Genomic DNA, 14,117 nt, shown 5'->3' on the forward strand with positions numbered 1-14,117 from the left:
TGGGGTCTGCTGGGGGCTTGGGGAAAAAGCAATTTTGTATTGTGCTTTTCTCTGAGATCATTGATCCGATTTGGCTGGTCCGGGAAATCCTTCCCACACTCTGTCTTGCACATCTCCTGTGCAGGACTTGGGAGGACCGGGCATCCCGGGGCTGATCCAGGAGGCTGTGGGTTCCAGATCCAGTGGTTTTCCAGATAGTTCTGGCTGGGCTCTTGTCCCCTCGCCCCTTCCCCAGTGCAGATAGGATAGAGGGCCCTGGTCTCTGCGGAATGGAGGGATGAGAAGTCTGGCAGAATTTGGACTTCGCTGGCTCCCGTTTGTCCAGCCCGTGTCTCTAGGCCGCCCGTATCGTTCCCCCCGTGACGCGGCCCCCATCGCTGTGCTCACCAGCTCTGGCTGTGGACCCAGCAGAGGGCTCCTCCCCAGCTCCAAATGCTCTCTTGCCACATTCGGCTTCTGTTTTGGTCCCTCCCGTCTCCTTGCTCAGTTGCCTCTTCTCTGCTGAAGAACCTTCTCGCCATCATCCGCCAGTTCCTGGGATGGGCTGCCACACACTAGAAAAAGATACCCCAGACTTTCCTGATGCTTGTGCCATTGGCTGACAACCACGGCCAAGCATTTCTCCGGTTTTGAGAAATGTTTCGGTGTCCGTCAAGAGCGGCCAGTTCTAGAGATGATCTGAAATGGATGTATGAGGCAGAACCGTCCACTTGGCCTTCTAGGACTTGTAGGTGGGCACCTGTCTCTGGGAGTAAGGAGATGCCTGGCCTCTTGGACTCTTCTCTGGGAAGAGAAGGGGGGCTGGGATGAGATCAGCTCTCGCATGGCAACCCCACAGTGTATTCTTGGTCTGTGTGGCTGTCTTCGTGTAGATTTTAGAGCCGTAGTCTGGGGATGGGGGTAGTGTGGGTGTGTGCGGTGTGTGTGCACATGAGTGTGCGTGAGAGGTGGGGTGGGGGGCTGGGAGCAGATGTGTGTGCAAGCGTAGTGGTGCTGCTGCAAGCATCGTGGCCTTGACACCTAACCTGCTGAGGGCAGTCTGGGGGTGTCCTCAGAGAGGGGCACAGAGGTGTTTCCTTCCGTGTAGTGCTCTGCTTGAGATAAAGGATATATTCATTTTTCTCTGATTGTAAATATATGTCCATTATATAAAGTTTGGAAACTATAGAAAAATAATGAACAGATAGGTGTTGCCTCCAACCAGGAACACGCTGTGAATGAACTGCTCCCAACGTGGCCTCCTCTGTCCTTCCCTTCCCCCCCAGGCTGCTCTCTCTGTCTCTGATTCTGCCTCTGAGTATGAATCAGGCTCTACTTTTACGTTTCAAACAAACTTGGGGTCTTTGTTGACTAGTCTGCTAGTTCTTGGTGTTCTGATGATGAAAATGGGAAGAGAAGCAGTGCAGGAAGCCACCCAGAGTGGGCTTCCCACCATTTCCTAGAGGGTCTTGAGGCTCATGTAGAGGTGACACCCCCTGCCCATCCCACACATCACCTACCTTCAGGCACCCACCCTTCAGGTCAAGGGTGACGCTTGCCTATCATTCTGAGAGATCACCCTGGGTAGGAGTCTCCTCTTGAAGTCCTCAGGCCGTGGGGTGGGGAACATGTGTGTGTTGAGGAGGGATAAAGAGGAAGAGCGCTCTCGGAAGTCTCCCCTCTGGCTGACAGAGAGAGGAGGGCTGTGTGGCAGATCCAGATGAGATGAACAGAGTGATAGCAAAGCGATGAATGCTTGATTAGCAGGGACACCAAGATCTTGGACTCTGGGCCCTACAAGGTCAGCGTGGGCTAAGTCATCAGGAAAGCTTCTCCGAGGGGGCTGGTGAGAGGGGTTAGAACAGCAGAGGGGAGAGGAGGCCTTTCCTGGTGGGCAGAGGAGCTGGGGCAAAGGCTTGGTGGTGGGAGGTGTGGGGGTGTGTGTGTGTGTGTGTGTGTGTGTGTGTGTTGACAGCATGTGTGTTGATTGCATGTGTTTGATGGTGTACTGTGTGTGTGTGTGTTGACAGCATGTGTGTTGATGGCATGTGTTTGATGGTGTACTGTGTGTGTGTGCGTGTGTGTTGACAGCATGTGTGTTGATTGCATGTGTTTCATGGTGTACTGAGTGTGTGTGTGTGCGTGTGTGTTGACAGCATGTGTGTTGATGGCATGTGTTTGATGGTGTACTGAGTGTGTGCGTGTGTGTTGACAGCATGTGTGTTGATGGCATGTGTTTGATGGTGTACTGAGTGTGTGTGTTGACAGCATGTGTGTTGATGGCATGTGTTTGATGGTGTACTGAGTGTGTGTGTGTGCGTGTGTGTTGACAGCATGTGTGTTGATGGCATGTGTTTGATGGTGTACTGTGTGTGTGCGTGTGTGTTGACAGCATGTGTGTTGATGGCATGTGTTTGATGGTGTACTGAGTGTGTGTGTGTGTTGACAGCATGTGTGTTGATTGCATGTGTTTGATGGTGTACTGAGTGTGTGTGTGTGCGTGTGTGTGGACAACATGTGTGTTGATTGCATGTGTTTGATGGTGTACTGAGTGTGTGTGTGTGTTGACAGCATGTGTGTTGATGGCATGTGTTTGATGGTGTACTGAGTGTGTGTGTGTGCGTGTGTGTTGACAGCATGTGTGTTGATGGCATGTGTTTGATGGTGTACTGAGTGTGTGTGTGTGTGTGTGTGTGTGTGTGTGTGTGTCTGATGGGCCTGGGAGGCTGTAGGGGAACCCCAGGCTAGCGTGCAGGAGGCATCAGGAGGCCTGCTCCCCACACCCGTGCGGTGGGGTGGGGTGCTGGGCCGGCTGCTCCCTGGCTCCCAGCTCGGGCTAATTTTGAGCCACCTGCTCCGGTTTTAGTCTCTGCGACGCCGTGAAGGTGGGAACGTGCTCCCAGAACCGGAGTGGCAAATTATGTCCGAATCCCAAAGGGGAACATGTAATTTCGGAAGCTGGCCCAGACCTTTGGAGCACTATGTTTAGCTTTATTTTTTCTCCCTCTTGCACTGGTGAACTGCCGGTTTCCCTCTCACCTTTCTAAAAACGAACTGTATTAAAAATAACAATAAGGCTTCTGTGAGGTTCAGGATGAGAACCAGAGGGGCAGAGCTACTGCCTGGCTGGGCCAGTCTCTGGGCAGCTGGGGGCTTCACGTGGAGTTCATCTGGTCGATTCCAGGGGCTCGGCCTCCTGGGGAGTCTCCCAGAGCCCCCTGCCCCAGACTCAAAGGAAGAGAGGGTCCCACCCTGGCAGCCCTGGGTCCCAGCTGGTCTCCTCATCCCTCCAGCCATATCCCCCAAGCCTGCCTTCCTGGACCGTTTGCTCTCTCTTGAACTGGCAGTGCTGCTTTATTCCTCTACCCTTCACACTTGCTGTCTCCTCTGCCCAGAGGGCATCTCCTGGCCTCATCCACCTAGACTGGTACTCGTCCACCCACAGCTCCATCACCTCCTCTGGGACTATTGTAGTGGCCCCTGAAAAAGTCACCCTGCCTTCAGTCCTGACCCCCACCAAGGCCCTCCTGGACCCTGCAGCCTATAAAGTATGGATTCACCGTACTAGGAGATTGCAGGCAGGGATCTGATGCCAGAAAAGAGTGCAGCAAGGTTTCTGTAGTATAGGGGTGGTGTGTTTATGAGACTCTTAAAGCCCCCCTGGTTTTGGGGAAGCCATATGATGCCCTGGGTTTTGTCCTTGAGGACAGAAGACTCAGAAACCTGCATTGGTTTAGGAATAGTCCCCAAGCAGGGGTTGGTGTGGCTCAGCTGTTAGAAGAAACCACCAGGGATGATGGGGAGCTTGGAGTATGTCTGAGGTCAGGAAGTTTGAAAGGCAGGGAGGGCATGTGAGAGTGGCATGGAGTCAGTGGTGCCAAGGGCAGTGAGAAAGCAGGCAAGAGACAGGTATTGGCTGAGCCCCTCCCACGTGCCTCACCTTGTCCTAGGTGTGCATGGCCTTCACCTCATCCATACTCGCTGCAGCTCTGTGACAACACAACGGCTTTGTTCCCATTCTCCAGATGGAGATGCTGACTCAGAGAGGTCAGGGGGCTTGTCCAAGGTCACGTAGCTGGTAAAGCAATGGGGCCAGGATTTGGAGCCACACTTGTCCAGCTCCAAAGCACACGTTTCTCCCACAACTTTTGCAGCCTCCCTGGAGAGAGAGCACAGGGTGCCTGGTTGGAGAGCTCTACTTCCTCGGGACCGTGCAGTCTTCCCTGAAGTGGTTTCTCTAATCCTGTTGCTAACCAGCGTGTTTAATTTGTAGCTTGCAGACGGTCTGTCGGGCTTCACCCCCACTAACATGGCGTCTTCTCCATCCAGTCGTCATGTATGTATTGTTTACCTATTTGTGGGCACCTTGATTTTCCTGGGGGGGCTGAGTGGGGGTAAGGAGTTAGGAAGGGAACAGAGGAGGTGGGGTTGGGAGGGGAAGAAAGGAGTTTTCTGAGCCCTGGCAGAAAACAGTTACCTGTCCTGTGTGGTGATGGAGGGGTAGGGAGAAAGCTGAGGGAAGATTTGCAGAAACAGACATTCCTGAATTATCTCTTGGTGCATCCTGGGATTTACCTTAATCTTGTTTCCCTGTATGGGGTAGCATGGGCCAGTGGAAACAGGGAAGTCTCTAGACCCTGACCGCTGGGACATGGGACACAAGAGGCCTCTGTGGGCAAAGGCAGATTGATTTTCTCTACTCTTCCCAGAGGCATGAAAGGTGTGTGACTACGGAACCCTGGCTGTCCCCAGCAGATTCTGAGAGCTCTGCTGGGGCCCACAGTTCACTCCTGCAGTTTCCAGGAGGGATGCTTCTGTCCTCCTGGGCTGATTCCTTAGGTATTATCTTTACGGGTCGAGGGTCCTTCAACATGCACTCATGAAGTCAAGGGGAGCCCCAGACTTGTAGGGGGGGGCATAAGAGATAGGACTTGCTGAAAGTTAAACTCCATTCATGGTGCCAAGAGGAGGCATTGCTGTGTTGGGTGTTTTATGGCTTCTAGGCAGAGGCACTCTACATTTTAAATGTTTTCTGATTTATCCATTGTAGAAAATATAGAAAACACAAAAAAGTGTAAGGCAGAAAGTTAAAACCACCTGTGTTCCTACCAGTTGGAGATAAGCACTGTTAAGACTTTGATGTGCCTACATTTTTAGATATCTCTTATGCACATGTACATACTTTTATTTTTTTTTACAAAATCAAGATCATATTGTACTTTTAAAAAAATCTGCATTTTCTTGTACTTAAAATGTATTATGAATGTTTTTCCATATCTTTATATTCTTTAAAAAATGGTTGCATGTCATTCTGTTTTATGGACATCCATAAACTATTCCCCTATCATTGGACATTTAATTTCTTGATTTCCACTATTGTCTTATTTTTTGTCCCTTAGAGGAGTTATTTTTAGTTTACTTTAAATAGGTCTAGTCCATTTCTTGTTAAGTTTATTCCTAGGCATTTTATAGTCTTTGTTGCTATCTGAATGGAATATCTTTTTTTTCTTATGACTTTGTATAACTGGCTATTGCTAGAATATAGAAAAACAATATTTTTGTATATTTACTTTGAAACAGACTCTTTGTTAAGTGCCTTTATTACTTCTGACAGTGGTTAATTGATTCGGTTGAGTTTTTCAGGTAGATAAGATTGTCTTCTTCAAACAATAATAAACATGTCATTTTCTAATAGTTATACCTTATTCCTTTTTCCAGAATGACATTTGATAATGGAGTTGCTAGCGAGCAAACTTATTTAGTTACTGATTCTAATGAGAAGGTCTCTGTCATTTTTCCATTATGATAATGATTGGTAGTTTCAGATAGATATTCTTGATTTTGTCAGGTTGTGTCCTGTATTATTAGTTTATTAATAACTTAAAAATTACATATGGGAGTTTAATATTGGATTGGCCAGAAAGTTCGTTTGGGTTTTCCCGTAACATCTTATGGCCAACCGATATTATCCGATGGCATTTGGCATTTATCAAGATGATCATTTTGTTTCCCATTGTCCGTTTTATATATATATATATATATATACACACACACACATATATATATATATATATATATATATACACACACACTCATATATATGTATGTATAATTGTCCTGCATTCCTGGGGTAAACCCAAATCAGTCAATTGGTCATGGTATTATAGTTGACTACAATTGAAGTCCTCTTATGCAGTCAATCAAGATAGGTAGTTGGTTGGCTAATTAAAGTCGGTTAAATAGGGACTCATTAAAAGTCAAATATAAGTACCACGAACATTTCTTTTTAATCATATCCATGTATCTTCATTTGACAATCATTTGGCATGTGCCAAGGCCTCTTTGAATTTGGATCTGCTATTCGAGTGTCATGTTGTCTTTCCAGTATAAACCACATTCATAATGCATTAGCTATGATTTTTCCTTTAGGTTTATTAAAGTTTGATGAGCTCTTAATGATAGCTGCAAAAGACTCTGAACATGGAGTTTTTTTAACATATAAGATCCCCCTCACCTTTTTGTGACCTCACTCATACTTAATTTTCATAATTAAAAAAAAATCAACAGCATTAAGTTCATTTTCATAGATAAAATGCCCTTTCTTTTTAAATTCAAATTTTATGTATTTTTATAATATTTACTTATTGATCTAATTACCATATTAGTACAACTGGCATAAGCAGATTTGGGAACAAACAATTAACTCTCGGTAAACATACAGCTCATCTGCTGGGAGCTGCAGTGGATAAATTAGATTAGCTGCAGGCTTTCATCTGCTCTGTACCTTAGATCGTTAGCAGAGAGAATGGGTAGCGTTTGTTAATCCTGGTTAAGGGGAAGTTTGTAAGGAGAACTTCTAGTATATATTACCGAGTTAGATTTGTTATTATTTATCTGGGATTTTTGCATCTTTATTAATAAGTATTACTTTTAGGCTGTCTTTGTTAGGTTTTGATATCAGGGTTATAATAGTTTTATAAAATATTTTTTGAAGTGTACTCTCATTTCCTGTGCTCTTGAACAGTGTCTGTGGCAGGAGAATGATTGTTTAAAGTTTTGAAAACACATGAGAGCCATTCTTTATGAATATGAATTATGCAAGTTGAAAATTACGTGATATAAACATTTTAATAGTCTTGCTTTATGTATAAAATGTGTAACAATGTGAATCAATCTACATTTAAAAAATGATTAACAGTCATGTAATTTAAAAGGTGGTGGCCAAATGAATTGTATTTATGATTTAGCTGGTAAACAGGATACCCATCATCTTTTCTTGAAAATGGTGTTATATGACATGAGTTTTGAATTTTAGAAGATCTTCAGGAATGCATACCTTATACAATTGTATAAGATGCATCTGCTCTGTACTCATTTGTAAGACTGGGCCCAGCACCATTTTTGGAAGGGGATTCTTTGATCATTTTCTACTTCTTCAATCAATTTAGTGCCTTAGATGTCTTCAGATATTGCTTATTACATTAGTATAGATGTATACATATTACTATAATACAAGAAAATCCTTCTGTATCTGTTCTGTTTTTTATCCTCATTTCTAATTTTGTAATTTATGTTTTTTGTTTGTTTGTTTTTTTAACTTCATTAGGCTTAATAGCATTTCATCGATTTTATGGTTGTTTTTCATCCAAAGAACCAGCTCTTTAAATTTTTTTTATTCTTCTGTGTACTTTTTTTTTTTTTTAATTTTATTTATTTATTTATTTTTGGCTGTTTTGGGTCTTCATTTCTGTGCGAGGGCTTTCTCTAGTTGCGGCAAGCGGGGGCCACTCTTCATCGCAGTGTGCGGGCCTCTCACGATCACGGCCTCTCTTGCTGTGGAGCACAGGCTCCAGATGTGCAGGCTCAGTAATTGTGGCTCACGGGCCTAGTTACTCCACGGCGTGTGGGATCTTCCCAGACCAGGGCTCGAACCTGTGTCCCCGGCATTGGCAGGCAGATTCTCAACCACTGCGCCACCAGGGAAGCCCTCTTCTGTGTACTTTTAATTTCTTTTTCTTTTTTATTATTTCCTTTTCTTGCCCAACTGCACTGACTAGGACCACAAGTTTAATATTCCATGTAACTGATAATAGAGAGTATTCTTATCTGCTCTAATTTAAAATGGAATATATTTTTTTGAACTTTATTTATTTATTTATTTTATACAGCAGGTTCTTATTAGTTATCTATTTTATACATATTAGTGTATATATTTCAATCCCAATCTCCCAATTCATCCCACCACCACCACCTCCCTCCCCCCACCGCTTTCCTCCCTTGGTGTCCATGTTTGTTCTCTACATCTGTGTCTCTATTTCTGCCCTGCAAACCGGTTCATCTGTACCATTTTTCTGGATTCCACATATATGTGTTAATATACAATATTTGTTTTTCTCTTTCTGACTTACTTCACTCTGTATGACAGTCTCTAGGTCCATCCATGTCTCTACAAATGACCCAATTTTGTTCCTTTTTATGGCTGAGTAATATTCCATTGTATATATGTACCACATCTTCTTTATCCATAAAATAGAATATTTTTATGTTCCACTACTGAGTATGAAATTTATCAGGTGAGTGATTACTAGCTAGCTAGGAGTTTTTATCATGAATGATGTTAAATTTTATTCAGTGTTCTTTATGGATCTGTTGAGGTGATCGTATGATTTTTCTCCTTTAATCTGTTAATGTGGTGAATTACATTAATAGATTTTTAAAAAATGCTGAAACAACTTTGCAGTTCTGAAACTATCTATCCTGGTCATGTTACATTGTCTTTTTTCTGCATTGTTGGGTTCAGTTTGCAAATATTTACTTTAGGAATTTTTTTGCATCAATCTTTATGAGTGATAATGGCCTGGAGTTTCTTTTTCTGATACTGTTCTTTTCAGGTTTTGGTATCTAGGTATTATTAATCTTATAAAATGACTTGGGGCATATTTGCTCTTTTTCTAGTCTCTGAATAAATGATAAAAGCTTGACATTATCTGTTGCCTGAAGGTTTGGTAGATTCATTTGTAAAACTGTCTAGACTTAGCATTCTTCTTGGGGATATTTTAAACTGCTGATAAAAATTTTAAAAATGTTTATAGGACCTTTGAGATTTTCTGTTTCTACGTGAGTCGTTTTTGGTGATTTATATTCTAGGAATTTATCCATTTCTTGCTAAAAATTATGGACATAGTGTTTTTCATAATAACCTCTTACTGTTTCAAAAAATTTTCTTCTTCTATTTATGTCCCCTTTCATTCCTAAGGTTATATTTTATTATTCTTGCCAAAATTTGTCAGATCTGTAAAAGTCTTTTCAGAGAACCAATTTTTATGTCTGTTGATTTAGCTCTGTTTTTTCCTTGTTTTCTAGTTTCTAGTTCTTTTCTTTATTATCTTCTTCCTTCGAGTTTTAGAGAGCTTGTTATATTTTTAACCTCTTAAGTGCTATGCCTAGTTCATCAATTTTCAAACTTTCCTCTTTTCTAATGTAAGCATTTAAGGCTATAGAACTCCCTCGAAGTACTGCTTTATGCATCCCACAGGTTTTGGTAAGTGGTATTTTTGTTGTTTTCTAGTTCTGAGTATTTTCTGATTTCTGTCATATTTCTTTTTGACACCTGAATTGTTTAAAAGTATGTTTTAGAATTCCTAACTTATGTTTTAAGTTATCTTTTTATCGGTTTCTAGCTTAACAGTACTATGGTTCAGAGAATGTGGTCTGTGTGCAATATTTCTTGACACTTGCTTTATGGCCTAGTACAGGGTCAATTTTTGTAACGATCTTGTGTGTGCTTGAAAAGAATGTGTATTCTCCCAATGTGTTTTATATATAGCATGTCCATTTAGATCAGACATGTTAATTGTGTTATTCAAATCTATTTTCTTGTGATTTTGTTTTGTGTGGTTTATCAATTTTTGAGATATTAAAACATCCTGCTTTGATGTGATGTTTGTTCTTCCTTGTTATTTCTGCCTACTTTTCCTTTATATATTTGAGGCTGTGTTATTAGGCACAAACAACTGTAGATTTCTTATATCTTCCTAGAGAATTGAATCTTTTAATGATACGTAGTAAACCCCCACTCCTTGCCTTTTAAAATCTCTACTAATGAGTTTTGCCTTAAAGTCTGTTTTGTCTCATGTTAACATAGCTATACCATATTCTCTTGCTTGGTGTTTTCCTGGTATATCTTTTTCTTTTTACTTTCCACTTTTCTGTGATTTTATGTTTTAGGTGTCTCTGATGAACAGCAAATAGATGGATCCTGGTTTTTTTAATACATTCTGACATAAGCTCTTAATTAGAGAGTTGGACAGTCTAATATATTAATTGTGTCTTACTGATATATTTGGATTTATTTCTGCCATTTTATTCTACTGTCCTGCCTTTTTCTTTTTTTCCTCTTTTTCCCACCCTGTCTTTTCATTCCTTCTTCCCTTTTCAGTTCCAAAGCTATACATTGTTTCTATTCCTTCAGCGATTAGTATAGAAACTTTAGCACGTATATTCAATTTAGCAAAGTCTAAATTTAATTGGTATTTATAGCCTCCTCCAAAATATTACAAGGAACTTTGGATGCTTTAATTCCAGTCACTTACCAATTTACAAACTTTTGTTCAATATTTTAGTTCTACCTCTATAAATGACACTTTTAAAGCAATATCATTTTTTAAGTAATCGATTTTTCTTTTAGTTATGCCCACGTTGACTGTTTTGTTTTGTAGACCGGTCTTCCTCCTCCTGAGATCATCTTTATTCCTGAAGTAGAGCCTATAGAAATTCCTGTAATTGGGATCAATTCATTATAAACACTCTCACTTTTTTTTTCTATTAAAAATTTTTTTTTATTGCAGTATAGTTGCTTTACAACGTTGTGTTAGTTTCTGCTGTACAGCAAAGTGAATCAGTTATATATATACATGTGTCCCCTCTTTTTTAGATTTCCTTCCCATTTAGGTCACCATAGAGCTTTGAGTAGAGTTCCCTGTGCTATATAGTAGGTTCTCGTTAGTTGTCTGTTTTATATATAGTAGTGTGTATATGTCAGTCCCAATCTCCCAATTCATCCCACCACCCCCTTCCCCCTTTGATATCCATAAATTTGTTCTCTACATCTGTGTCTCTATTTCTGCTTTGCAAATAAGTTCATATGTACCATTTTTCTAGTGGTATTGTATTTGTTTTTCTCTTTCTGACTTACTTCACTCTGTATGATAGTCTCTAGGTCTATCCACATCTCTGCAAATGGCACTATTTCGTTCCTTTTATGGCTGAGTAATATTCCATTGTATAAATGTACCACATCTTTTTTTTTTTAAAGGTATGTACATTGTTTATTTAGACATAATGTTATTTCACACTTAATATACTACAACATAGTTTAAACATAACTTTTATATGCATTTGGAGACCGAAAAATTCATGTGACTCTCTTTATTATGATATTTGGTTTATAGAGATGGTCTGGAACCAAACTCGCAATGTGTCCATATGCCTGGATTTAGAAAGAGAATGTTCTATTGTTTCACTAGTTTGTTCACCATTTCTGAAAGGCTACCTTAGGATGCAAATAACCCATTAATTCAGTCAATCAAACAATATTTATTAAACACCAAACATACACAGGTACCATTCTGGGCATGAAATACCAAAGTGTGTAAAACAGAGTCTATGTCTTCAATGAGGCTTTAATCTCTTGGAATTTCAAGAAGTGATAGCACTAAGAAGAAGATAAAATGTGGAAACGCCATTCAGAGTGAGTGAGGGGGTTGCTTTAACTAAGGTAGTCACTTTGCCGTTACATTTTGATTGTTACTTGAATGATGAGTAGGAGGCAGATATGTGGATAAGGAAAAGCTGATGTCAAAATCCTGAGATGGAAAGAAGCTGACTGTCTAAGAGGCAGAAAAGCCAATGTGGCTCGGAGTAGGGAATGAAGGGGAGAGTGGGGAGCAGGGGAATGAACGCATGGGCACTTCAAGGACAGTGGATTTTTTTTCTGGTTATAAAGAGAAAGCTTTGGGTGATTTTATACTGAAGTATGATAGGGTCTGAATCACACTTTAGAAAGTGCACTTTGGCTTCTGTATGCAGAATGGACTATAAAGGAGGCAAGAGTTCTCAGGAGCACCTGATGTCCCTACTTAAAGATTTGTTTTTCTAGAAAACCAATTTAGAGGCTGTTGCCATAGTTGGGGTAAAATATGGTAGTTGAACAGTATTAATGGCAGGATATGTTTTAGAGATAGAACTTGTAGATCCTACCGATGAATTAGATGAATTAGAAGAAATCAAGGATGGTTCTTAAGTTTGAAGCCTGAGCAACTGAATGGATAGGATGATACCATAATTGAGATTGGGAAAATCTGTGGGGGAGTGAATTAGGAGGGCAGGCAGAGAAATTCAAAGCTCTATTTTGTCCAGTCCAGTTTAAGATGCCTGTTAGACTTCAAAAAGATATATCAAGAAGGCAGTTGGATATCTGCAGTGAGAAATGTCAGTTGAGTTGTTCAGTGCTTTGCATTTCAATCTCATTCCTGCCACTCAGAAGCTAGGTATCTTTGGCTGACTTAGTTAACTTTCTGAGCTTCTATTCCTTCATTTAAAATTGGCATAATGATAATAAATAAAGTAATATTTAATCCCAAATCTCCCGAATCCTAGTCCAAAACTCTTTTCACTCCACGATTCCCTTATTCTCCAGCTACTCATTTGCTGCCATTGTTTGGACATTCTTAGATCGTGTAACAGTTGGCAATGTCATCACTTTGTTTAATTTTTTTCCAATTTTTTTCCACATCTTCTTTATCCATTCCTCTGTTGATGGACATTTTGCTTCCATATCCTGGCTGTTGTAAATAGTGCTGCAGTGAACATTGGCGTGCATGTATCTTTTTGAATTATGGTTTTCTCCGGGTATATGCCCAGTAGTGGGATTGCTGGGTCATATGGTAATTCTATTTTTAGTTTTTTGAGCGCCTCTATACTGTTCTCCATAATGGCTGTATCAATTTACATTCCCACCAATAGTGTAGGAGGGTTCCCTTTTCTCCACACCCTTTGCAGCATTTATTGTTTGTAGATTTTTTGATGATGGCCATTCCTATTGCCTGGCAGGTGCGTGAGGGTCAGCCCCAGTGTGTGGGGGCGTGGCTTTCCAGGTGTTTGGCAGCAGGCATGTCTCACTTTTTAATTATTGTTTGAAAATATTTTTATTTCACTCTTATTTTAGAAATACTAGTTTCACTGACACTTATTTCCAGTCATCACTTTGAAGATACTATCTCACTAATCTCACTATCTTCTGGCTTCCATTGTGCTGTTGTCTTCCTAAATCTGAGGACTGTTTTTTTGCCTTTTTACTTTTAATTAGTTCTGGATGGTCAACCATTATCTCTTCAAATATTACATATTCCCCATTCTCTCATTTCCTTCTAAAATCCTGATTAGACCTACAATGGACCTGCTCTATTCTCCATGTCGGTTCAACTTTCTTTCATATTTTGTGTTTCTTTGTGTTAAACACTGGCTAATTTCCGAAGATATGTCTTCTAGTTCACTAAGTCTTGTTTCTAAAGGTTATGTAACCCTGTCTATTGAGTTTCTAGTCCTAAGTATTAATATTTTTATCTCTAAAAGTTCTTTTTTTCCAAATCTTCTTGTTTATTTTTGAAAGTGTCTTGTTCTTTTGCCATATTGTTAATGCCTTTATTTTTTAAACAGTTTTTTTCTTAAAGTCCTATTTCTGCTAATTCTGCTTTCTGTTGTCCTGACAGGTCTGATCTGCAGTTGGTGTTTCTAGCTGACTCTCACTCATGGTGCCTTGTTTCTTATGTGTTTCACTATTTTCGATTGTGAACTCGTGTTCCTTGGAACTTTATCTGAGAGTTCTTTGAGGCCTGGATGAAAGTCACATTCTTTCAGAGAGGACACGTGTTTACTTTTACCAGATGCCTGGAGACACTACAAACTCAGATTCACTTAAAACTAAATGTTTGGCTTGGGCTTTTGGGGCCCCACTGTTAGTTTGCATTTTGGCTCCTTATTTCTCTGGATTTTTGCTTTTTCATTTGCCTCCAAGGATCTTCTTTACATTCCTATCAGCTCAGTCATGCATTTAAAAAGAATTTTAAAGGTATCTTATT

The 14,117-nt window shown here is 40.6% G+C and overlaps 1 protein-coding gene across 8 annotated transcripts in view; it reads left to right on the forward strand.

Annotated features, from left to right (window-relative positions):
- The window catches only part of DYSF (dysferlin), a 233,158-nt gene that overhangs the window by 164,617 nt on the left and 54,424 nt on the right, over nt 1-14,117 (forward strand). For 4 of the 8 annotated variants that reach the window (XM_068564056.1, XM_068564060.1, XM_068564055.1 and 1 more), the window contains one exon: nt 4,253-4,315. The exons of the other annotated variants lie outside the window; for them this stretch is intronic. In XM_068564056.1, the coding sequence (XP_068420157.1) occupies nt 4,253-4,315 (63 nt within the window). The remainder of the gene's footprint in view (nt 1-4,252; nt 4,316-14,117) is intronic. 8 annotated transcript variants of the gene reach the window in all.

The sequence above is a fragment of the Eschrichtius robustus genome, chromosome 15 (assembly GCF_028021215.1).
Source record: "Eschrichtius robustus isolate mEscRob2 chromosome 15, mEscRob2.pri, whole genome shotgun sequence".
In the NCBI taxonomy this organism is placed as follows: domain Eukaryota; kingdom Metazoa; phylum Chordata; class Mammalia; order Artiodactyla; family Eschrichtiidae; genus Eschrichtius; species Eschrichtius robustus.